A 26,810-nucleotide genomic window follows, 5' to 3' on the forward strand; every position below is an offset into this window, starting at 1 on the left:
ACAATCTCCCACAATGCACTGGGAAAAATGAAGTCATCATGGCAAACTCTTGGTGGCGCACTGCATTGTGAAACGCCCGAATTGTCTGTCCTGGTTGGCTAAAACATGGTCGCAAGAGGTTCACTATTGAAATATAGGCAGTACATGAAATTTGCGTTGATCGTGACTGCATTGAGGTATAACGCATGTCCAGGTCATCATATACGTACACAGTTTCTTGACTAGACAGTGTTCTTTCGCCATCAGGTTCTTTTCAAGTGCCACACTTTCCGGTCTACCAAGAAGGAGGATGTTGAATGTCTACAACAAGCTGGGTAAGTCACTGGAAATATTGTCAACATTATGCTCTTTTTTCCCACTTTTCACTCAGATTTTATTTCATAATGAGTGTAGAATTTTGGATCATCATTGATTTGTTGAAACATACTTGTTAAAGGGAATGTACATCATTGGCTTTTGCTGTAATTTTCAGAAATGAACTATTTGAGAGGTTAGTATAATAGATCAAATATTTTTACACTGACATTTTTTAAGTTTTGTGTTCGAAAAAGTTGGAAAAACCAAGAAAAACAAAAATTTTCAAGTAGTCTGGTTCCCTGACTCCACAAAAGATAAAATGGATCAATTTATAGATGATGGAAAATTGTAATGCAAGGGAACCAGTCTAGCTGGCCTGCACCCGTTCATGAACATGTAACCAATAGCAAACAAAATTTGGACTGAAAAAATGGTAAATTTGAAGCAGTAGTTGAAAAATAGTTAGGTTTTTCCAACGCTGGTCGGCCGACCACCGTTGGAAATGTTTACAAAAATACAATTTTCTTGAAAATGACTTCACACCAGGTGCCATAATTTTACAAGATGCTTAAGACTGTCATTTACGAACATCCTAGTAAGGTATTTCGTAAAAACTTGGTAGTTTTATTTTTCGATGTTTGCAAATGTTGTATATTCCCTTTAAACATACTTGTTTAAAACTGGCCAAGCACATATTTATTCCCATATTAAGGTAAATAAACACTTGTGTAAACAAAATGATTTCAATCGTGATCAATGCAGGGTCATTGTGTTTAAATGGTGATATTCTTTGAACGGATTGAGCAATTTAAGTAATCTTTCATCTTTTATAAAGTAGCTTACGAAATTGGCTTTCCAGTCATTATGATGTTTGGTGCTACATATTTTTTTAAAATATGAAATATAATTTTGGGGTTTGGGTTCCGCTTTTTTGACTCGCCCTGTTTGAAAACCAGAAGGTTAGAAAGAAGTTTTAAAGCCTAGAGTCAAATAAAAACAGTGAATTTAAAAGATATAGAAAACTTCCTGCAAGTTTTCATCTTTGTGTTGGTTTTTGTACCCTGCAGATCGCTGGCATGGCAGGTTCTTGTTGACGGCAATTATTCCACCGAACATGAAGGCTTACAACGGGAAGCTTGCAACACCATTATGTACGTTATGCAAATATTGTTAATTGAAATCTCTTATGTTCAAGCTATTGTTCATTTTAAATAACTGAGCGCCAAACTTGTCTAGGAAACAATTATAGCAATATCCTTTAGCCAAACTATCATCGACACCAAATGTTCCATTTATTCACTATACCCGCTGCTAAGTGTATCAGATTTCAGCCAGCCAGCGGCCCTGGTAAGTTAAGTGGTTGATTGATTAAGACATCTGCCCTAGCAAGAAACACATTGTGGTTTTGAGTCCCACCCAACTAAGCTTGTGGTTTTTGTGTGCGTGCAACATGCACAAGTACATATACTAAGGGAATAATGTGTGTTCGGGAGGTATTATAACACTCTGTTTAAGATTAGTTGGAGTCTGGATGGGTTCGCCTCGGGTAATTATCGCCCATCCAGACTCAAACCGGTCTTAAACAGAGTGTTTAATACCAATCAAACACACATTTATTCCCATTCATAAAAACCTTTTGGGTAAAAACAAATCAAAACAAGTCAAAAACCAGACATTGCTAACCTTTTTGCTCAACAAATTTACTTCATGTTGTATCATACACCCATGTGACTATAATATGGAATGTCCCTCTACAATTCCTTACCTTATAAGGAGATTGACGCGCGCGTCGCGCGTACTGCGCGACGTCGCGCAGAATGCACCTGGGGCATTGCGTTGTGAATTTAGGACTATAAAATACTGACTCACTGGTAGTATTGCGCATGCCTATGTGAGTATTATGAACGTTCAACCAATAAAACGGTAAGAGGCACTGGATTTTTAGGAGTCCAAATTTCATGTGACACTAGAAAAGTGTTTAAGACCAGCTAGCCATGTCTTTATCATCCGTTTAAGACCAGCCACGTGACGGGCTCTCGACCAATAGGAATGGGTAAACTGTCTTAGGTATTTATGAATGGCGTATTACACCTCTTCTCATTGATCTTCATTGGGTTCCAATTAAGTCTAGATTTCAGCTGATTACCATCCGACCTCTGTCTCGCTATGGTCTCCGTAAGTTTAATCAGAATAGTGGCATTCTTCTTAAACATCTGACCACTCGTAGCAGAACTTCCATAGGTGATCAGGCCTTTCAATATGATGCTCCTTTTCTGGGAAATACATGTAAGTTACCAAATGTGAGGAATGCCACCAGCTTATAGACCATTTTAAGTTGCTGCTGAAAATCCATATTTTTCAAAAACACTTTTGATTTGTAGTGCAATTTACTATAATGATTTTAATTCATTTCATTCGATCTAAATTATAATGTATTTCTTGGTTATGTATTGTGTTGATTTAATTATTTGTTTGATGTATTTTTTACTGTATCTAGTTTGCAAGGTGTTTCTAATGTACCCAGTTTTTTCATTGTAAAGCGCATTTGAATATTTGTACATAAAATTTGTGCTTGATAAATAAATTATTTTTATTATTCTCATTATTAAGTCCTCGGACAACACTGAGTATACAGTGCTCAGGAAGTACTTTAACTAAGGCATTTGTTCCGTCTTCTAGATGTGTCAATCAATTTTTGAAAGAAATCAATTTTTTTTTAAATCGTTTGATTGATCTTATGCTGAGACCCTGATTTTTTCCACAGAGCTGGTTTGACGGTCCTGTATAGCACCGAGGAGGAGCAGAATGCTCTGATGCATAAATTACTGCTGGAGGGGGAGTCTAAGCCGGCCCTAGGCAGACTACGTGACCTCATCCTTGGGGTCATGGGTCAACTGCTCAGGCTGGAAGGCAATGACACTGACCTCTCAGGAAGGTAAAATAAGCCTGCTGATGATAGTTTTGTTTCCAGTTCATCAATTCCAGCGTTATGAAAGGAAGTGTAATGTCCGTGACAGAGCCAGTTAACCATGATATCTAAATGATGATTCACAGAAATGATCCAAAACTCCTAGTCTGTAATCTCCTTGACCATTTACTAGATGATGAATGTAAAAGATTTGAAAATATGTCTTCACATTTATTCACTGAGCTCTTAAAATCTCTGTCTGTGGAATTGCCCGTCTATAGATTCAATTCAATTCAATTCAATATAACATTTATTTATATCCAACCATAAACAAAATACAATTCATATAGCATATACAATAAAGGAAAATAAATATAAATTGTGTCTTGGAAAAACAAATAAGTAAAATTGTAAATGACAAAGCAATTAATTCAAGCCATAATAAGCCTAAGCTTGTCAATGGCAGGTGCTAAAAGCATACTGAGACCACTATAAAGCAATAAATGAAACACAATAATAAGCCAAATTATACGTTTGTTCACTGACGTTTAAACACTGTATACTCAGTGTGTTACCTCCCGAGTGAAAGTTGGAAAAAAAATCACTCGGGTGGGACTTGAACCCACGACCTCCTGCTTTCTAGTGCAGATGTCAGGAGGTCGTGGGTTCGAGTCCCAACCGAGTGATTTTTTCCAACTTTCACTCGGGAGGTAACACACTGAGTATACAGTGTGAAGGGCAAAACCTATAATTTGATTTATATCACCCCGACGCAAAATTCCATCTTATAATAATAATAAGCCAGTTCAGTATCTCAATGAAGTATTCCTGGTCAAAGGTTATTCCGGATTAAATCGCTGATGCAATGTCATAATTAACACAATTATGTCGTGCAACTGTCTCCTTGCGTATTCATGCGCCCTCAATGAGCGTTAGATTATCGTGAATGACGTGTGACCCATATCACTGTGCGCAGTGACTGCATGCGCAGTTGAAATACCAAACTGGCTCATTGAACAGGCTTTGCACTGATTTATCCAGCTTGAGATCAAGTCCAGCATTCCAGCGTTACACCAAACCCAAAAAATTGGAGCACTTCTATTCGGTTCCAGTAGATTTTAGTTTCAGATTTTTTTTTTGTATTGATTTCTGTTACTTAGATATTTGGTTCTTGCTTAGCTGCAAGATTTTCTTCTTAGTGCTTTAGGAAGTTACCCTCTCCTTGGGGATTTTCAGTTACTTCATGACCATTTGTTACAGTTACGCTTAGCAAGGATGTCCCTGCAAGTCCATCACAAGTCCTCCAGTCCCAATTCAGGCGATTCGCAATTCAGTGCGCCACCAAGAGTTTGCCCAAAACATGGCCCATTTGAATGAGTGTCAGTAGACAACTTGAGCTAATTTGTTATAGATTGGGGCATAGCGTTCTGCCGCCTTACAAAAAACACTATATTGATGAAAAGAAAAGGGCAAACATGCGCTTACGAAATGAATCATGCGCTTACGAAACTACTGACCAGAAAAACGAACAATTTCAAATTCGCCACGCTGCAAATTTGTCGACCATCTCCCACAACGCACTGGGAAAATCAATTCTCTGTGGCAAACTCTGGGTGGCGCACTGCATTGTGAATCGCCCAAATTCAACTAACAAGCTGTTCGAATGAGCTTTGACAAAGGCATTCCTTTGTTACTGTTCATCCACTGTTACTTGTGACTGGACTTGTGATGGACTCGACTACATGCCTCTAATTCAATGGTTAATTTTGACTAGATTGAAGGATGACCTGGTGCAACTGATTCTCAAGATATCAGTCAAAGAGGCTTGCGTCCTTCTACGTCGCTGTCAGCAGGCCTCCAACAAGGAATTTGAAAACATCATTTCAACAGTTCCAGTGAGTGAAAATAGATTCATTTTATATAAATACTAATCACCATTTTGTATGGGTTGCCACAAAATCAAGTTTGTTACTTTGAAAGTAGATTTTCAGACTTTAAAATGTTATTTCTATAACTAGAAATATACAGATTTGGCTTTTTGGATTATCATGAACCGACTGGTCGTTTATACTTAGCATTGTGGGAGTAATTGCAGAATACCTCGCCACTCGGAAATACACCCCTAAACTCTCTGGCTACGGGGTTGGAATCACTGGAAAAACAATTCAAGTCCATTGCCAGCTACGCGGATACTGAGTGGGGGTCCCCTTGAGAACGAATCAAGACAAAAGAAATGGGAGTTGCTGAAAAAAAGTCCAAACTAACTACCCAGTTGCCGGATACGGAGTGGGAGTGCAGTGGAGCATGTGTAGGCCTAGTACGTACAGGTAGCGCTGAGAAGGTTTGTTGAGGGCAATCAACCGTGACTCCCTAGCCGGCTACGGGGTGCATAGATCGAGTGGCAGGGTATTCTGCAAAAAGTAATTGTTTTTCTTCTGTTATTATTCGTCTGTTTTGTGTAATGGCGTGCCTGATACAAGCTATGCTTTTAAGGTTTTGCCACCTCTAGTGGCCTTTATATTTTGTTTCAATACTTTTTTTTTCATTTCTGTCATGAAGAGGAAATAAATGTGATTTGATACTTTTTTTTAAATTGTGCCATCGTTGTGAAGTACGTTCACCCTATCAATTGATTCAGATTGCCTCCCCCTGTTTGCAATATATGATGGCCCTGCAAATCAACCTACTGCGTGATGGAGCCCTATGCAAGCCCAAGCCAGAGGAAGGTACCACTCCTCCAGCGGGGGAGTCCTCATCCAGCCTGGAGGAGCTGCAGCAGTCCATACTCAACCTTGCCGCCAGTGTGTTCAGAGGATGTGAAGAGGTATGCTCAAATATTGTATTAAGTATTTAATTATTTTTAAACAAATTCCTACATGTGCAGGGTGAGTAAAAAAAAGCAGAATCCAAACCTCAAAATATATATTTCATATTTAAAAACATATGTAGCACCAAAAATAATAATGACTGGAAAGCCAATTTCATAAACTACTTTTACATGAAAAAAAAAAATACTTAAATTGCTCAATCCGTTAACACTATATCACCATTTAAACAAAATGACCCCAAAACCTCCTTGCGATTCAAAAATCGTCGTTACAATTGTCTTCAAACATCACCAGCAATAAAACCTCAGTTTAAAAGTAAAAAATACTCAACATAGTCCTTTTGAAAGCCCGTCTTTTAAAAAAAAGTGAATTTTAAAAATCATATTGTTTGCCTAAGCAGGGTTGTTAATAAAGATATTGTGTACTACAAATGTTGACAGTTGTTGAGACAAGTATTCTGTGTCATTTTCTTTATTGTTCCAAACAATCAGAACACACGATGCATCTTTTTGGACGAAACCAGTTCTAGGGTCATTGCGTTTAAATGGTGATATTGTTTGAATGGATTGAGCAATATCAGTAATATTTTCATCTAAAAGTACCAGTAGTTTCTGAAATTGGCTTTCCAGTCATTATTATTTTTGGTACTACATATATTTGTAAATATGAAATATATTTGTGGGGATTTGGGTTTCACTTATTTTGACTCACCCTGTACCTGAGTAGCATTTGTTTGGTCTGTCTCGTAGGAAGGATTGAAAGTTTATTCCAAAAAGTGAGATGTTTATACACAATTGGTTGCACCAATTTCAGTCCCTTTCTTACACCTACTGTTGTTCTGCTACTTTTGCACTGTCCAGAAAGAAATTTCAAAATGTTTTTTGTTGCGCGTTAAGATTATGAAATATATTTCATAATCATTGGTTTGGCAATGAGGCCACAAAAAACTAATTGTCTACCACATGTATTTACAGCACTGCCTTACATTATCATCGTTCAAAATCGTCCATACATGTAGTATTTGTGCTCTGATTTCATATCTTCGTAAAATGTACTTAAAGGCAAAACCCATAAAACAAAATCAAACATATTTTGTTCCAATTCTTTAATTACAAAAAGGTATAAAGTTGAACCTCAGTACACTATGGTAGTCTAAGCCATCAGGGCAACTCGCTATTAAAATAATGGGAAGCACATTCACCATGCACAAATTTCCAATGTAGGACCTATATTCATAGCTCCCAAAAAGTTGAAAGTCTCTTTTTATTAAAGGGGGATAATGTGATCGTGTATTCCTTCTGTGTGTCTGTATGTATCAATGTGTGCATTAGTTTATGGTGTAAATCGAGGACACACACGTGCAACATCATCAATGAATTGAGGACAGGAACCAAAGCGAGGACTCTTGGGTTAGAAAACATGTACAAAACCAATGAGAGCTGTTGCGAAAAAGTTGGAGTATAAACAAAAGAAAGGGGAAGAGGAACAATAGAAAATCCTCGATTTACACTATAAACAAACGTGTGCGTTGTTTATGGTGTAAATCAAGGACCCACACATGCAACATCATAGGTGAATGGAGGACAGGAACCAAATACAGGACGACCTCGATTAGAAAACGTGTACAAAACCAATAAGAGCTGTTGCGAAAAGAGTATAAAGAAAGGAAAAGGGAAGAAGGATAGAAAATCCTCGTTTTACACTATAAACAAATGTGGATGTTTGTGTGTTGTTCAGTCATCAATCTCAACCAAACTTAATATGTGGTTAGTGTTCATGGTATCTGGTAAAGTGATTAGACTCAGGCAACACGTCATGACCTCCAGGGTTACTCAACAGGCCTGATTTATGTCACTTTGTTTCTCTAGTGTCTTGAAAGTTTTTGTTTTGTAAGTAAAAGGCCCATTTATAGCTTCACGGTTGTGGACTGTATAGTGATCTAGGGTTGTTCACTTTCACTTAGCCTACCTTGAGAGGCACACACAAGTGACACAACACTGCCCGACTAACACGGCTGCCCACCCATTTCTTTGCTTATCCCTGTTGCTAGTTGTAACACTATCCATTTTGGTAAGGTACACTGAAAATTGTCCTTACTAACTGCCTGTACATGTATACAAACTGCCAGCATGCCAGGAGATCGCGCAAGTTTAACTTGTAGTATTTTATATTTTTTCTCTAATACATAGGTCCTGGAGTCCCTGGTACAAGTCTGCCAGTTCATCATCAACGCCTCATCACCGGCCGACTGGGACACTCGCTTCCAAGGCCTAGAGCGAGTAGTCAAGGGCACCATACTGGGCCACCTCCTGCCGGTACTCATCACCGCTTTGACTCATGAGAACCTACAGAGTCTGTCGCTAGCCGAGGCGCTCATCCCGCAGGTGGTGAAGCTCATCATACTCACCAGTCAAGTGAGTAGTGGGGGAAATATCGAGTAATCCTGAAGTGTCTTCTGGGCAATTCCAACATTACAAACGTTAACCCTAACCGTGCTCAAGCCAACAGGATCCAACTATTTTAAATACCCGCTGGGTCCTGTTGGATTGAGCAGTAAACCCCTTGTAGATATTCCTGTTGAAAGCTGTTGGATTCAGCATGCAACTGAAAACATTCAGAGTCGGATTCTGTTGGGAGTGGTAAATAACACTAAGTTTGACTCTGTTGGATCCAGCAGGAAAATAAGGCACAGTTGGATTCTGTTGGATTGAGCATGCCAGTCATTTTATATGTTCAGGTATCCAACAACTTGGCAAGTTGGGTTGTGTGGGACTGGGTTGGATTGAGCAGGAAACTCATACGAGTATAATCATCTGACTATGTTGGATTTAGCAGGGTAGTCCTGGGGAACTACTAGGGGATTAGGGTTAATACAATCAGAGCCAAAGACCCATTTGAAACAGCAAAATAATATATTTGCAGTGAAAGATCATTTTTATATATTTGGTACAATTCTAGTTTAGGCCTTAATGTACAACATGACATGTTTACTGTAATCTTAGCTGAATTAATTAATGAGATAATAAGTGCTGTAAACAACCGTTACGGATGTTACGCTTTGAGGCACAGATTTTTCATTTTTAGTAAGCATTGATAAAAATCTGTGAAGTGTCTTGCAAGAATTAAATATAATAACTATGTTGTTGTAGATATATGTTCACTCTATAAAGACACCGATAACATTTTACAAAAAGGAACCTTAATGGTATGAAACATCATGCTTTTGCTGTTATGAAAACAATACTGAATAAAAAGGTCTGTGTGATATTTTCCTACAGATTTTAAGTTTGTTGTTCAAATTTTCCATATGCCATTTGGTTTTTTTTAATTTCAGGTGTCACAGATGTTGCTGAAGTGCTACCAGATACGCGACTCCCTGGCCATTGAAGACCCCACCTCCCCAGGCCCAGACAGTACCCCTACCATCCGAGCCACTCCGGAGACCCCTGACCCAGGCTTCCTAGCTGGCCTGAAGATCCCAGCTCCCTGGGCGACTGGTAAGACCGTTGAGTGCATCCATCCTGTCAGGGACAACTACAAGTTCCGGGAGACGGTTCACATCCCAGGAGCACGGTGTCTGTACCTGAGGTTTGACCCACGGTGCGCCTCGCAGTACGACTATGACAAGGTTAGAGCTTTGTCTTGACTTAAAGCTACAGTCCATCATTTGTAATTTGTGCATTTTGTTCGTTTGAAGCAACAAAAGAGTTCAAAATCTAATGAAGGATACTGAGCAACTAACCTGATGAAGTTACAGCTAAGCTTCAGCTGTACATTCCGAGAAAAACAGCATTCTAAGATCTCAATTTCAAATCAAAAATTACTGAATCATGTTTTGAATTGTTTTGAATTGCAGCTATACGCGACGTCGCGCACTGATCCGATGAATTATAACAACCGCGCGCGCGTGTGCGTCGTTCCAATAATTGTGCGCGCTGCGCTGAATAACAAAACGAACTACTAATTTAAATTTTCCTACGGTGCTTCTTAAGAATCACCGTTGGAAATGCCTTCTTTCGTTGATTACTTCAAAATGACAGCTTCCCAGAAAGAAAAATTTCACAGGGAGTTTAGTTCCCTTACTATCTTTCAACCAAGTTTGTTTTTCAACAATAATTACGCCAGTTACTTTTCGGATGGCTGCAAATGATGGACTATAGCTTTAAAGTGGACGTTTTGCATTTACAACTTTTGATACTTTGTTTTAAAGTTATAAATAAGGGAATAGATGTGTGCTTGGCTGGTTTCAAACACTATGTTTATTCCGGTTGGAGTCTGGATGCTGATCATTACCCGAGCCGCAGAAGGTGAGGGTAATTATCAGCACCCAGACCCCAACAGGTATTAAACATACTGTTTTGTTCAACAGTTTTACTTCATTTTGTTCAACAGTTTTACTTCATAATTTTCGAAACACCCCTCTAGCTAGAATATGGTAAGTTCATGTCGTAAACAACTCCTTATATGGAGATTGGCGCGCTTGAGTGACGCAGAATGCAGCTGTGTCGGTGTAGTGTAAATTTAGGACTATGAAATTCTGACATACTGGTAGTATTGCGCATGCCTACATGAGGATTGTAAACGTTTAACCAATAAAACGGTAAAAGGCACCTGATTTCATAGGAGTCCAGATTTCATGTGACACTGGAAAAGTGTTTCAAGACCAGCCAGCCGATCTTTATCAACTGTTAAGAACCGACCATGTGACTGGCTCATAACCAATAGGAATTGGTAAACTGTCTTAGGTATTTATGAATAGTCAGTAATGCCAAAGAAATGAAAATATGTGGATAGTGTTCAACTGAAATTAAAACACTTTAGGAGGGTTGACTTTCTAATTCTGGCAGAAACTTTTTCAAAGGCTGGATAATGCAGGACCAGTAGTAGACATAAAATTCCCAGCTGCTTGGTGGTCTGTGATTCCAATGAGCCTGCTCCAATCCCACCGCTGCCACCACTGCTGGATCCTAGGCTACACAGCTGATCAAGCACTTGCACCAGGCCACTGCTTACCAGGCACTGCCACAAAATGGATTTAAATTGAAGACCAAAAGGGCTTTGGAAGCAAAGTGTGGGAACAATGCAACGAGAGAACGAGGGATAAGAATAACAAAGGATCGTTGTTCTACAGGAAGGTTCAGGGTTCTCCCCAGGATTTTTTCAAACCTGTGGGGGAAGTTTTGTTGTGATTCACCAACCTGCGAAGCCACGGCGTGGGGTTCGGGGCCCGCTTAAGGGCCCCGAAAAATTTTGAACTTTAGAGGCTCTCTGGTGCATTTTAGAGCAAATCTGGGGAGTCTTTAAGGAAGATTTTTCCTTAAAATTTAGAGGAGATCTTGTGATATTTTTTGTAATTAGAGAAAAAAAATATCAACGTTTTTAACTTAAAAAAAAAAAATCAACATTTCAAAACCTGTGTTAAACCTTCTTGATCTAGAAAGTATGGATTATATTTACAAGCAAGTTTCAAATTAAGAAATTAAGGTGAAGAAAAAAATCACTTTTGCTTCCGACTACATGGCTTTCAAAATAGCGTCGGTAGGTCGGAAAATTATTTCGCCATTTTTTTGGGCTGCTGATTGAATCATGGAGGAATAAAAACACATGATTGAATGGAGCATATTGAACAAGGAATCATGTAGTTTTGTGCCTGGATTATTTTCCTTTGCACCACGAAAATTATCAAGACTGACCATCAGAAGTGATTAAAACTTGCCTCACCTAATTAAAAAAAATTTTTTTAGGAGGTTGATTCCACTATGCTTAACGTACATCGATCACGGCCCCTGGCACTGCCAACATTCAGTCTGGCCGGCCGTACATCGCGCAGTATCAGTGTGCATTACTGCACTGTGTACGGCCCTACTGCTTCTAAGAAGCACGCTACGATGTTTCGCCACAAGTTCGAGCTTTGCAATCTCGTCATTTTAATGGAAAATACATACACAGAAAATAAAGATCACGTTCTGTGAATTAATTTGCAGAAATTCTCTTTCTCCATCGATGTTTGTTTGGTGTTTTTACGATCCAACTTCGGCCGACATCATCATCATGTATGCACGCACGAGGCAGTAGTCACTGGTTCCGGTCCTTCATCATAGCATTGATACTGTTAGCACGCGAAGGGAACCAGTGTACCGTGCTGTATGCGCTAATATATAGCTGGCGGTTGACGCGAAAGACCCGTCATCGTGTGCATTTTGATCACGCATGCATCAGAAATGCGGGATTTTTGTCAAGATTTTGCATGTCAAGATGAAATAATGGTGTATGAAACGATTATGTTGTGCATTTTAATGGCTTGTATAATAATTATATTGTGCGTATCGGGGGCTGAAAAATGTGATCGGCATTTTTGTCGGCGTATCGGGCCGCAATTCCAGCGTATCGGGCCGATACGCACGTTTGTACGTGGGGAGAACCCTGAGGTTCAATTTGCTTTTCTCTTTTCTCTCTAGGTTATTGTGTATGCTGGTCCCAACTCCAGCTCCAGGAAGGTTGCCGAATACGGCGGCAACACGTTTGGCTTTGGGAGTAGAAGCGTGCTGGGGTCTGGCTGGCCAAAAGACCTGGTCAAGGTAAAAAAAAAATAGTTGTTTTCATTTGGTAAAATTACTTGTGGTGTACTTATACAGGGTGAGTATTAAAAACGATACCCAAATGTCGGGACTAGTTGGTGTGAAATCTCAGCTTTAAAGCTGATTTCAGCTTTTTTTGTTTTGGATTTCAGCTTTTTTCCCTCATTTGTTGTGTACAAAAGTATAGGAGATTTCCGAAGTTCAGCTTTTTTACACCTATTTCAGCTGTTTTCAGCTATCTTTATCAGCGGTCACTCACACCCCTGCTTTAAGTGAAGTTCTGCATGTAGCACTTTCAAAATCTAGGATATTTGAAAGCTGAATTCATAAGCTTTCTTTCAGTACAAGAATCATTCAAATCACTCATGTACTCTTCAAGTTACGGAATTTTAAATACAACCACTGTTTTAAAGTTCTGTTCTCAGATCACAAAAAGCTGTGTGTTTTTTCAGCAAAATGAAAACAATTCACACACATCCCTATGTGATTTGTTTTTGTTTTGTTGAAAGAACACTTACCGTAAGGGCTAAGAGGTTCAGCTATTTTCAGCTATTTTTTTTCGAGCTCCACTCACACCTCTGGCTAAAGCATGTTATTGGATACAGAATTTGTTCTTTGTATTTTGCAGGTGGAAGGGAACACAGTGACTTTCACCTTTGAGATGCGAAGCGGTCGTGAACACAACACACCCGACAAGGCTATGTGGGGATTTGCCTGCACAGTCAGAGCACAGGTAGGTAGTCAGTAGTGGATGAACCCTATGAAAGCTGACAAAATCCAACGATGTTCAGTGTTTATTGGATTTCCTTTGAATTGAGCAGTGAATAACACATATTTTGCTTTTAAGCAAACATGACATCAAAACCACTGAACATTAAAGAGTAACATAATAACTTAAGTGAAGTGGCGTATCCTGTCTCGTCACACAACATCACCACTATATTGTATACAAATAAAACATTGTTTTAGGGTTGATAGTCGCTATTAACTATCCTCGGTATTGGAAGTTGACAGTCTAGTTCCTTTGGCGAATGTTTTATTTGTTTTACTATTTACCTCATACATGTCCACAAAAATTTCATAATGTTACGCATCCGTTTTCTTGGCAAAATGGTAAAACCTCACGTGCACGCTTTGCAACAGAACTAGGGGCTGACACGTGTTGGTGAATGGACCAGCGAGAATTCGGCTCTCGATCATGAATATGTATGGGTGTAGTAATAAATATCGTTCCACAAGAACAGTAAGTCAAATACTGTCGACTTTGTCCTTAGTACAAACACTGTTAATACAAATTCTGGTTATAGCAAACACAAAGCATTGGTCCCGATTGTGCATTTATGTGCACAATGAATGGGACTGATGTTCCTCTTAATACAAAATTCTGATATAACAAACAATTTGGCTAGGTCCGAACAAGTTTGTATTAACGTGAGTCGACTGTATAACAAACAAGACATTGCCTGTCACGATAAAGATCATGACATCAAAGCCACAATATTTGGAGGGTGCTGTTCCATTGTAATCACTGTCATTCAGATTCTGTTGGATTCATTTTGCGTCATTCTGATTGTTTGCAGGTTACCATTAAAAAATACCAAAGTTTTGTGGGTGATTAGCCCAACCAGTGTTAAAATATTGACATTTCCCTTTTACAAAATTCCACCCAAAAGTCTATATCTGTTGAACATATCTGTGCAGCAGTTGAATCTGTCACAGGTCTATCACCTGTCCTGTTGCAAGTCCTTTGTAACTGACATGTGAATGACACGTGATTGACATGTGAATGATACGTGATTGACACGTGATTGACACGTGATTGACTCGTGATTGAAACGTGGTTGACATGTGATTGACACGTGACTGACATGTGATTGACATGTGATTGATGAACCCTTGTGGACTTCTGAGAACTTTGTTATCAACTCAACTACAGCGCTGTGACATGGACACTAAGTTTGTGCCCCAGGGTGGAAAAAAAATGATCATCTGAAATATGACCATCCCCAAGTCTGACCAATATATCTAGCAAAATACTTATGAGCCAGGCCTTGAATTTGGGAATTTTTAGGGCAAGGCCACTTTGGCCTTGAATGGAGCAAAATTATAGAGGGCACCAAGGCCAGTTGGAAGGGCACCAAGGCCAAACTAATATCTGCAGAAGGGGCACAGAGGCCGGCAAAAAAAAATGCGAATTTATATCAGCGATCATGTAGTTTAGGGCCCCCCTTTAGTTTCGATCACATTTGAGCCAAAGGTGTTTTTTATCATTCAAAAAATTACCTTTTCAACCTAGAGCAGACTTCTCTCAGCTTATAATGCACCTGTTTTGTAATTTTGAACACTTTTTGGGGATAGAAATTACGTTTTTTTAAGCAGTTTTATTGTTGGTGACGTGCGGTCGCCATCTCTATTTTCGTGTTGCGTTTTTTCGTTGTCCCTCCAAATTCCCCTCAAAATTCGAAACCCATCCCTCTATCTATAACCTACCTGCATGTTCTTAATGTAGATTAAAAGTTGATTTTGTTCTCTTAGGGGATCATCAGGCCCATAATTAATACACGATCGCCATTTACCATGTCCGCTTTTGACAATCGGAATTCGGAACGCCATGTGCACGCGTGTTTTGACTATGCCCCAAGCTCGTTTGCCTCGTACACGAACATCAATGCGTTCTGTACCGTACCGCGCATGCAAGCACTGGGAAAAAGAAGGTCGGTCGACTGCACGTAAGATCTGCCGTACTTACTCCTGCTGGTATGTGTGTGTACGAATACAGACATATATTTTTGCGGCGGGGGTGTCGCTTCTTGAGGTATCGGCACATACAGGAACTGGAGATTCAGTTGTCAGTGCAGTGTACGTACGTACGTACGTACGTGTGTGTACATCGTACAGTGGGGAATCGACGGTGTTTGGCCGGCCGGCCACGGCCGTACTGCACGCGTGTGATTGATTCAGCGAGATATTAAGACAACTGATCGGGCTGGCATGGGCATCGAAATGCATTGTCAATGTGTGGAAAAACAACTGGAATCAAGGATTGTAGTGGTTTTAATAGGATGATGCATGTTTTTGCAAAAAGGGCACGACGGCCAAGGTAATTATGGGGCAAGGCAAAACTGGCCGTGAAGACAGGGATTTTTTGTGGGGCACCTCGGCCAGTAAGAAGGCAACGACGGCACTGGCCGTCGTGGCCGTCGTTCAATTCAAGCCCTGATGAGCACAGAGAGACATGCAGGTGAAGTTCCTGAACACAAACAATACTTCTATCAATTTTAGCAGGAATCGACTGAGGATGCATCAGGGGGCATGCCGTTCCTAGCAGACTTGGCCCTAGGCTTGTCAGTGTTGGGCTGCACCATGCTACGCAGGCTGTACAAAGGACCAGAGAAGAGCCTGCAGGAAGAACAGAGCGAACACTTGCTCAAGTCTAAACTTCTTCAGCGGTGAGTCTGGAACTCCTCATGTATTCCTAGCTCTGTTCAAATATCGCTTATTCCATATTAACCCTAACCCTCCAGGGTTTTTTGGCTAGAAACACTGCCAAACGCAGCAACATGCAACGCTTGTCTAAGTGACAAGCCTGCCCAGTGTAGCAAGATCCATCAGGTCAAAAGTCTGAAGGCCAAACTGCCTCAGAGTCTGTGGTCACTGAATGCAGCAGGATACAACTGTGGCATTGTTTAATGGGACTAGCTCTCATTGTTTCAGAACTGGCCAATAAAATGCACTGGTGTCGATGGCTGAATGCATTAAAGTCCAAGAGGATGTAGCATAGCTTCCCAACCTGATTTTCACACATTTTCATCATTTTTATTATAGCTCCTTCTCTCAAATAATCATTGCTCTTCCAATTATTTATTCATTTTGTACTTTTATATCATTTTGTATTTTACATATTTTTGCATTCTTTGTTTTTTTGCCGTCAGCTTTCGTCGTGTGACTTTTGTACTTTTACATATTTTTGCATTCCTGCTTTGTTTGTTTTTTGCCGTCAGCTTTCGTCGTGTGACTTTTGTCTTGTCTGTCTCTTCCGTGTGTTTTTATGTTGTTTTTCTGTTGTTATTGTTGTCTGTAAGGGCTGTTTCCTACAAGCCTCGGCTTACTGTAGCAGCCCCATACTCCTTATTTTCTCTTGTACATAAATCAAAGTAAGTTTATCATTTGTTCAAAGCATATTTTACTTGTATTACATTTTTGTGACATACTTATCGTATTTGTTATCTTGCTTTGTTGCTATTTATTGATGTATTTCTAAAGGAGTATGAAATAAATGTCTTCTTGGATTGGATTGAATTGAATTGAATTGAACAGACTTTTACACCTGATGCACTGTGTTGCATCTGGCAGGGTTAGGGTTCAAGAAGATTTGGTCTTAAAAGAGCGTTATCCCTTTGCATTTCTTCCTCATTACATACATCAAGTTTAGCTCCCTAGTAATTTAATACAGCTGTATGCTTTCAACGTAAATTTTGTGAAGGCCAAATGAAAAGAAAAAGTGGGGAACCGCCAAAATAGGGCTGGATAGCTCAGTTGGTAGAGCACTGGAACGGCAATCCAGAGGTTGAAGGTTCAAACCCCGCTCCAGTCAATTTTTTTCATTCAACTTTTTAAAATTGAAACTCAATCAGAAATATCTTGGAAGCTGCAGGCCAATGAATTCGTGTCCATGCATGAGTCACGTGATTGTGCCATGTAATTTCTGGAAGGAGTAGTTTTTGTTGGAAAACAGTTCAGCTTTTTGACCCCAGTGACCCCATGATGACCTTTGACCCCAGTTTGGTCATGTGACATGTTGGGGCTGGGCTACTGATACTTTGGACAAAGTTTGGTTGAAATCGGTCAAAATATGTAGGAGCAATAGACAATGTCAACGTTTGTAACTGACTACATAACTAGTGGACTAACGGAGAGACATGATGATTTGTTGAGCTGCTATCCCGCAGCTAAAAAAGTAAACAGTTGAATCTATTTGAAGGTAGCGTCCATCATTTGTCATTTGTGCATTTTTTTCATTTGAAGCAACAAAAGTGCTCAAAATCTAAAGAAGGGTGCTGAACAACTAACCTGATTAAGTTTCAGCTCAGTGAATGCTGTATTTTCCGAGGAAACAATATTCTAAGCTCTCGATTTCAAATCAAAAGTTGCTGAGTCAAGTTTTGAATTGGGCCTGAATTCAGCGTCTGACACACATTCTCACTGAGCCGATTGCAGCTATGCGATGTCACCCACTGAACCGACGAATTATAGCAACCATGTGGGCGTGTGCATCGTGTTAAAGCTTGCACGCGCTTCGCCAAATAAAAAGAACCGAACTACTGACGAAAATTTTCAACGATTCGTCTAAAGACAAGTAAATTTCCAACGACTCGTCTAAAGACGCATCTTTAGAAAGGCCTTCTTTTGTTGATTTCTTCAAAATGACAGCATGCCAGAAAGAATAATTTCACAGGGAGTTTAGGTCCCTTACTATCTTTCAACCAAGTAAACTTATCAACAGTAATTACGTCAGTTACTTTTTGGATAGCTGCAAATGATGAACTGTACCTTTAACTGGCTGCTTTTTATCCTATCAGGTGTGTATGGCACCCACAGGCCATGAAGCAGGCTCCCAAGCTACCCGCTGCATCAGCTGGGAAGAAGGCTACAGATTCCGACTCTACAGATCACTGTAAGACCCTGCCTCGTATCAAACTCTCGGCCGACATCATGCAGAGATTGCAGGCCCTGTCTGGCCGCATGGCACCCCATCTCAGACCGAGCATCAGGTAGGGTGTTTTGTTTCTCTTATTTCACTGTTTATTGGGTTAGAACTTAATTCAACACAAAAGTTGACATGGTTGAAAAGTGGAAAATTTAAGATAACTTCAAAACTACAAGCATCACAACCTCAAATATGATATCAAATGAAAGGGGACAAGCAAATTTTCCTTGGATGTGGTGATTTCCTCGTTTCCTCATTTTTCCTGGTTGGTCGGTCTGTCTGTTTGTCTGTTTGTCTGTCTGTCTTTCCCCAAAAATTGACCAAAAATATTTGACCAAAAATATTTAACCAAAAATATTTGACCAAAAATTGACCAAAAAGTGACCAAATGCCATGCCGTCGTCAGAAAATGCACTCTTGACGAAAACTATCGGAAAATGGGCTTTGTCTCGATCGATGCGCATGCGCGTCTATTTTGCATATGTCTGTCCCCGGAAAATGGACCAAAAACGAGCCCCCTAGTTTTCCATAAAATATAACTACCAAATTGAATATAAAGAAAAAAGCAAACAAAAGAAATGAAGTACTTAACAAAAAAAATGTAAATGGATGCAAGATAATGTGCAGTATTGTTATAGACGGCACGTGGTATATAGCTGAAACTGAACCTGAATTGAACACTTCCTTTCATAGGGAGGTCATTCAACCAGCAGCCCTGGAGGAAGCTGTCGTCTCGGCCGCTTTGAAACACCTTGACATAGAGGGCGCTGTCTTACTTCTTGGCGACGGGACCATCTCGGACCAGCAGCGAGGCAGCTATGACTTCCTGTGCCAAGTCATGAATGGGGTGTACAGGAGGATATACGCCATACAGAGACAGTTGCAGGTGAGGCTTTAGGCATTAAGATTCAAAATCATAAGCAGGTCATAAAAAAAATAATTGAAATGGGACTAGCAAGTTAGTGATATGCACGAAAAACTTGTCATTTACATATGCTGTGCACACTGAAGAAATTTGGTTTCAACAAAGATAAGCTGTCAGTGGTTTATAAGGATAATGCGCTCACTAAAGGCAAAAACATGTTAGGTAAAAATTACATTTTATATAAAGATGCAGTTAATGAGAGTGAAATCGAAACTTTTTCTGATCATAGCCAAGCCTATTGCCACAAATTTGCTCAGACATTGGCCAATTGCAAGCAAACAGAAAACCTCATCCCCCCTTCCAGGAAAAACACACATGGTAGAAATTTTCACTCCGTCTCATTGCTACCCTGTAAGACCGATAAGCTCGATTCACACTACATTGACTTATTAAATTCTTGATTTTCATGCTATGTCTGGGTCTATTGTGGACTTGGTGCAGTATCTTATTCATGGTGGCTGTGTCATCTTTTAAGGTCAATTTTATCAATTGTATCAATCAATCTAACTTTATTTCCAGTGTGTGCAATTGTTTACAATATGTTTTGTTATTTTGGCTTGACCAGTACTTTTGCCTATTTTTTTTTATTTTTTATATTTGGATGTGTATTTTTTTTTAATGTTTTAATATTGTAACACCAACATTCTTGCAAGTTGGCCTGAGGGCCACGAGTTAAATGAAAATAAACCAATAGTAATAATAATAATGCTTGACTCTGAGAGCAAAGTTAGAAGGCATTGAAAATGTATTACTACACGTAGTTTTAGTTTATCGCATCATATTTGTGTTTCCTGCAAAAGGGAAATTTCACAACTCCATCCAGAACTCTCGAGGCATTTTGCTAGTATGCAACCTTGATCCTGCAAAATACTCCAGCTACCTCCGTGTAAAAATTGCATACAGCCTCAATCTTCCAAAATTATCCATTTATTTCTTGAATGTGGTCCTTGGAGGGGTGACCACTGCCTCAATCCTGCAAAATCCTCCAGCGATCACTGTCAATATGTTGAGGCAAAGCCAGTGACATCCTGGAGCAGTGCGGAGGATCTCAAGTACAATCTAGACCTAACTTTACGCACTGCTGAGCGTAAACAACACAAGGTCGGGCCTAAGACCTTGACACAGTACATCCTCCCAAATCAGCCACACATTTTTGCCATATCCAGAATCCTGCAAAATCCTCCATTTTGTAAAGAGGATTATGGAGGATTTGGGAAGGTTAGGGCTAATGTCAGTTTTGTCATGTTGTTTTTTGTACATTTTCCATGGGTTTGGTTCTTTCTTTTAGCTTTTGGCGGAGCTGGAGCAGAAATGGGACCATGACCTGGATGAGATGAGGAATGGTTCACTTGAGTCTGGCTCCTCGTTCTTTGCCTTGCATCACCACCAAGAGGTACCATCATTAGAAACTTTATGATACAGGTTACCAGACCAGCAGTGATGAAACAGTGCATGAACTTTCTTTAAAATGGTCAGAAATTGTAAAAATTAATTTTAGCAGTGAGTTCCCATTGACTTACGTTTATAGACTTTGTAGATTCTCTTGGATAGTGTCATATTATAGGTGTTTTGCATGCCTGTGCTGTGTTCACTTGTACCATGTACCAATTTGTTGGGTTTATGTACACTGAACCACCAGGGCCCAATTCCCTGGCTCTGCTTTCTAATAACCCTAACTACCCCAACTCCATCAAAATCCAAAATCCCCCCATTTTGGTGGATTTTCGGGAACTTGGTCCAGAAGGCCTGGCATGACTAAATATTGATGGAGTATGATGGACTTGGGCCTAATGGCCTGAAGCAGTGCTAGGGGTATCCGATTGATTTTGCCTAGCTTCCTGTACTGCTATTATGATAAAAACCATGTGTAGCAAGTCCATGAATGTCAACCAGTGCGTCAGTGGTGGATTCCATTATGTCATGTACAGTTTTGTATTGGAAGCACAGTGATTGATGGATGTTGATAGAATTGGTCCAGTTCCTAGTAAAATACACTAGGGAGTTAGAGTTAACGAACTATCCCTGCTTACTGTAACAGAATAATCGGTGCTTATGATGAGCGTATTTCACAGGTAAGCGAGGCATTTTGGCTTATGCACATGCTTACATCCGTAACTAATGATCCTGTGCTTACTGGTTTAGCACAGCAATTTTCTGCTTGAAAATGGTGAGGGTAAGCACGGAATTCTGTGGTTAAGAAAGGGGACGAACCTGTGTTCACAGGAACGGAGTGCTTATCTCTCTTTCGAAGCGATTGGGCCAGACTCGAGTCCATGAAATGCTGCTGTGGGGGGATTGCCAGACCTCCTCCACAGCGAGTCTGTTGCCTTCCCAGCATTGAATAGTGCCGGTAATTGAGGTAAAGTGCCTTACTCAAGGGCACAACACACATGGCCATGGCGGGACTCGAACCACAACCTCACAATCATGGGATCATGGGATTGGCCATTATGTGGTAAACAGAGCCGTAAAATTGGGCCCAGGTTTTGGTTGGTCATGTGCCACTGTGATTATGACGTAAATAAAGAATTAGTATAATGTGTTGTCTTTCCCTTCCCACTCTGAATTCAAAATGTATGTCATTTAATCAACAAAGTTTGAAAGAAACAAAGAAAGTAGAAGCAGTTTAGGAGCTTTTTTTCTTTACTTTACTGAATTTCATTGAGGAATGTTTTGCTTATTTCTGTTGGCCCTTCTCCCAATGTCAGGTTCATTGTATTTTTGTTATTAGAGGTGTTCATAATTTGAATGAACTAGGATAAATATTGGATCAATGTTAAAAATATTTATCATATTTTCCCACAGAACAAAATGCGAGAGTTGGAGCTCTTAGCCTACCTGAAGGATGTGGATTTTGAGTCTGCAGATCAAGAGGAGGCGATCAAACTTTTGAGGTGAAAAAAAAAACTCAACGTCTTAGGCCAAAAAAAAAAAGTCTCCGGTTTCTGGTATGGAGCTTGCCCCAAAAGTGATGCGGCAACACTGCTTTTTTTTTTTTCACCTGTTTTTTTTTTTGTTTTTGTTTTTTTTGGCTTCAAATGTCGACTGATGACTGCAAATGGTGCCCGACTAAACTTAGCGCAAATATATGGGAGTCCAGAGAGGCCACATAAAGCTTATTCTCGATCATAACCCCATCTAAAAACACGTTAAAATTGTGCAGCAGCAGGATTCCAGTCAAACCAGTGAGTTTGGCGGTTTTGAGACATCATCTTGTATTGAAAAAAACAACACGTTTTTAGTTTGCCGACGCGCATGGCTACGGCGACGCGCGCACATACCAGAAACCGGAGACTTTTTTTTTTTGGCCTTAGCTTGAGGTTTTTATTTTTTTTTACATTACCCCTCCTTTGCAAACATACATTCTGTGCAAAGTTGTCCTTTCAGTCAAAATTAGTCAAGTGACTGTCTTTAACAGTTAAGTGCTCCTTGCCTACATAAAGCAGGATTGACTGGCTGTGACTGTTTATGTGACTTGATACAGCTATGCTTTGACTGTAGATGATTGATAAGCCAGCTGTGCCTACCAGTTGCCTGCTTTTGTCTGTTTCTTTGTCTGTTGACTGAATTTGACTAGTCAGAGTGCTTGCTTAATATATAATCTGACTGTTGGTGACTAGCCTGTGTAAAAGGCATGGCAGGGGAAGTGGATGGAACTTTTGACTGTCTGTGACTGTTCAGAGAGTAGTAGAGTTAAACTCTTGTACATCTTGTTCAAATCTTTTTTAACCTTTCTCAAAATCATTCTGTCAAACTTAAAATATATGGGATTTAAAAGGTTTTGCTATTTTGGTCAGTGGAGAGTAGTTTTTAATTTGAACTATCTATGTCATCTTCAGTAATTTCTTAAAAATGGATTTGGCATTTACTTTTGGACTTGGACTAGTGACATTGTATGTTCTGGACATTACTTTCACCAATTACGTGTGTCTTTGTGTTCTTCCCACTTTTTGTACAAGAATCATTCAAATCACGCATGTAATTTGCAAGTTACGGGAATTTAAACACAACCTCCATTTTAAAGTTCTGTCCACGGATCACAAAAAGTTAGGTGTTCTTTCAGCAAAACAAAAACAAATCACATGGGGATGTGTGTGAATAAGCCATTTGCGTGTTAAATTTGAATAAAATCTGGAACGCTGACTTAATACAATGCTTTGCATGTTTTAACCTAGCATTCTCCCGACCAAAGAGACTGTTACTATATCACGTGATTCGGGGCAAGCCTTATGCCAGCAACCCCCAGCTCCGGCATGGTCTGGTGTTTTGGTGCCATTCTCACCCATTGTGAACGATGTATTGGTGCTGAGCGTCTCTTACGTAACTATGCAAGAGCTTGCCCCGAATCATGTGATTAGCAACAGTGTCTTTGGTCTAGAGAATTCACAGTTAAAATGTGTCAAGCATTCTGAGCAAGTCATTGTACCAGACGTTTTTCAAATGTAAATCCCACAGGGTATAGGTTACACGCAAATGGCTTATTGTTTCCATTTTTCTGAAAGAACGCACACCTGTTTTGTGATCCGTGGACTGAACTTGAAAACGGTGATTGTGTTTAAACTTGAAAAGTACATGAGTGATTTGAATGGTTCTTGTACTATAGAAAGCATATGAATTAGGCTTTCATATCCTAGATATTGAAAGTTCTACATGCAGAACTTCAAAAACAATAGTCCCGACATTTAGGTTTGCTTTTTTTACTCACCCTGTAGAGATACCTGTACCCAGTAAAAATTGACTGAAATAATTATTTTCTTTCGCTACAGAGAGAAGTTGGAGCAAGAAGCCAGCCTGAAGCCCTCCGACGAGCCCAAACTGAGCATGCCCAAGACACGCTCGCTGGTCCAGGCCATCCTGGAGAGGGTGGAGCTACTGCTTCATGTTACCATAGCAACCGAGAGTCTGCAGTCCCACCCGGCCAGTTTGTCTCGCAGCGTGTCCCAGCATCCTAGCAATCAACAGAGAGGTAGTGAAGAGGGGGGAGGGGCAGGGGGCGAAATTTCTTTTCCCAAACTAGATCGGACAATATCAAAAGAGGGCGCTATCTCTGCGTTATGCATATTCATGATGTCCGGTGAAATTAGAGAATAACTTATATAACAAGGAATAATAGTGTTTAAATCCCCGACAATGGGCAGCTCATTCTCGGACTGGTTGGAAGAAGTCCTGACTTCTAATCAGGTGATCGGAGTTCGAATCTCAGTGAACATTTTTCACTTCTTCCCATTTTTCCTTTTAAATGACTAAAGTGAGGTAGGAACATTTCTCACAAGACGTAAAGCCTATCTTGGGTTTGTGTATATGGAGAACAAGGCATAAGATATGCATGTAATGGACCAATCAGAAGATGGAAAGCGGATGTCGTTTGGGAAAATAAGATTCGCGGGCAGGGGGTGGTGATTTTTCTCTTGACAATCCAATTTTCCTCGACTGTTCGTGTCAGTCGAGGTCGTAAGTGGGTGCAGAATTCTCAAGCCTTGTGGCCCTACTGAGGCCACCTCAAGACACTGAAGGATATTTTTGAAGCGTCATCTGCAATATTTGTCGATATTTGAAGAAGAAAAAAGTAGGGGAATAAAAAGGAACCTGGGTCGCCGCACCACTTTCGGGACAAGCTCTCTACCAGAAACCGAATACTTTTTTGGGGGGGCCTAATCATATTTTTTTTTGGTTTGACAGGTTTCGTGTTTGAGCCATCAGTTCCACCTCCTAGCCCACCCTTCACTCGCAGTGTCTCACTGCCTATGGAGCTAGAAGGAGGCAAACAAACAAACAAAGAGACAAACAAAAGCACCAGGTAGGTTACAAAAAACAAACAAACAAAACAAAACAAAACAAAAAACCCACCAAATTCAGTCGATCAGCCATTCACTAAAATGTAAGATCAACTTGTCATTTCAAGTGTGTAGCCTTTCCTCTTCTGACTATTTTTGGTAGTGTTGTGATTTCCTTTTAATGCCATATTCATTGATGTTAGTTTTTCGATTCATATTATTTGCAAGTTTTCATCTGACATTGATGGAATAATTATAAAAGCTGATCAAGGACCATCAGGGATATACATGATAAATAAAAGTAAATATTCATACTATAGATATTTCCATAAACAGTTAAGTCATTTGTGTAGTACACTCAAGACAGAAATACATAAATTGAGCTTATGAGTAGCTAGTAACTAATTTCAATTACTTATATCTCATACATATTCATGATGGAGAGCTGAATTCTCACTGGTCCATTCACCATCACGTGCCAGCTGCTATTTTGTGCTGTTAACCAAGCGCCCACTCAAGTATTCACGCACTTGTATAGTGAATATGCATGCGTAGGAGACTGTCACACGGGCTGCCCGGGCGATAGTTCACTATGCTTGCGCTTTACGAAGCAATCATGGAACTGTCGCACGGGTGTAGTACACATGCATGAGTATCGCTCTAGCTAACTATATATACATATGAAAAGATGACCACACATGTAAAAAAAAAAATTTAATCAGCGTTTTCTGAAGCTCAATGAAGCTCGATGAGCTTATTGTGGACAATAAAGATGATTCCTCTACTAAAAAAAAGTCTTCCACAATGTGGTAGAACCTGTTACTATACATTTACCTCATACATATTCATGATCGAAAGCTGTATTCTTACTGGTCCATTCACCATCACGTGCCAGATGCTATTTTTGCTGTTAACCAAGTGCAAGTGCCAGTTACCTATGCCACAGTCTACTATGCACGGGTGAAGTACGCATGCGCAAACATTGCCCTAGCTACATATGAAGAGATGGTTGCACATGTAAATGTTAATAAGCATTTTCCTGAGCTCAGTGATGCCAAACTGGAGAATATGGTGGACAATAAAGATGCATTCTGTACTAGCTGTTGTACTCAGTATTGGCAGTTGACAAACTAGTTCCCTCGGCTTCGCCTCGGGAACTAGTTTGTCAACTTCCAATACCTCGGGAGTGAATATCGACTGTCCACCCTCAAACCATGTTATATTTGTATGTTAATGTTTTGCAAAAGAACTGAACTTTTCTGAGGTTTAGCAACATTCTTCTCGTGAGCTGGACAAGTTGCTCCGAAGTTTTTATGCAGAGGGTGTGTACTGCAATGAAAAAAAATTGGCAACTGAATATGTATGAGGTAAAGTAAAACAAATATATTATGGTTTAGTTCGGGTGGATAGTCGATATTAGCTCCCCTCAGTATTTGAAGTTGACAAACTAGTTTCCTCGGTTACCTCGAGAACTAGTTTGTCAACTTCCAATACCTCGGGGAGGTAATATCGACTATTCACCCTCAAACCATATTTGTATACTGACACATAACCAATTAAAACAAACCAATACTGTTACATTAAAAATGAAATTACAAACCATATTTGTATACTGACACATAACCAATTAAAACAAACCAATACTGTTACATTAAAAATGAAATTACACTTGTAACGAGTTAAAGACATCAATACTTAAGATTTAAATATTATACAAATAGGTTTGAAAGTGGATAGAATACATATATATCAATACTTAAGATTTAAATATTATACAAATATAACATGGTTTG

General features: G+C 39.8%; 1 protein-coding gene across 3 annotated transcripts in view; it reads left to right on the forward strand.

Moving 5' to 3' along the window:
* LOC119727024 (probable E3 ubiquitin-protein ligase HECTD4) overlaps window positions 1-26,810 on the forward strand; it is a 109,368-nt gene that overhangs the window by 16,628 nt on the left and 65,930 nt on the right. For 2 of the 3 annotated variants that reach the window (XM_038198905.1, XM_038198908.1), the window contains exons 11-26: window positions 247-314; window positions 1,365-1,448; window positions 3,062-3,232; window positions 4,980-5,100; window positions 5,844-6,029; window positions 8,223-8,447; window positions 9,368-9,661; window positions 12,492-12,611; window positions 13,240-13,344; window positions 15,894-16,060; window positions 18,191-18,382; window positions 19,012-19,204; window positions 20,532-20,636; window positions 22,049-22,137; window positions 24,010-24,209; window positions 24,923-25,040. In XM_038198905.1, coding sequence (XP_038054833.1) covers window positions 247-314; window positions 1,365-1,448; window positions 3,062-3,232; window positions 4,980-5,100; window positions 5,844-6,029; window positions 8,223-8,447; window positions 9,368-9,661; window positions 12,492-12,611; window positions 13,240-13,344; window positions 15,894-16,060; window positions 18,191-18,382; window positions 19,012-19,204; window positions 20,532-20,636; window positions 22,049-22,137; window positions 24,010-24,209; window positions 24,923-25,040 — 2,438 coding nt within the window. The remainder of the gene's footprint in view (window positions 1-246; window positions 315-1,364; window positions 1,449-3,061; window positions 3,233-4,979; window positions 5,101-5,843; window positions 6,030-8,222; window positions 8,448-9,367; window positions 9,662-12,491; window positions 12,612-13,239; window positions 13,345-15,893; window positions 16,061-18,190; window positions 18,383-19,011; window positions 19,205-20,531; window positions 20,637-22,048; window positions 22,138-24,009; window positions 24,210-24,922; window positions 25,041-26,810) is intronic. The other variant, XM_038198907.1, reaches the window with a different exon arrangement.

The sequence above is a fragment of the Patiria miniata genome, unplaced genomic scaffold (assembly GCF_015706575.1).
Source record: "Patiria miniata isolate m_02_andy unplaced genomic scaffold, ASM1570657v1 HiC_scaffold_2, whole genome shotgun sequence".
Classification (NCBI taxonomy): domain Eukaryota; kingdom Metazoa; phylum Echinodermata; class Asteroidea; order Valvatida; family Asterinidae; genus Patiria; species Patiria miniata.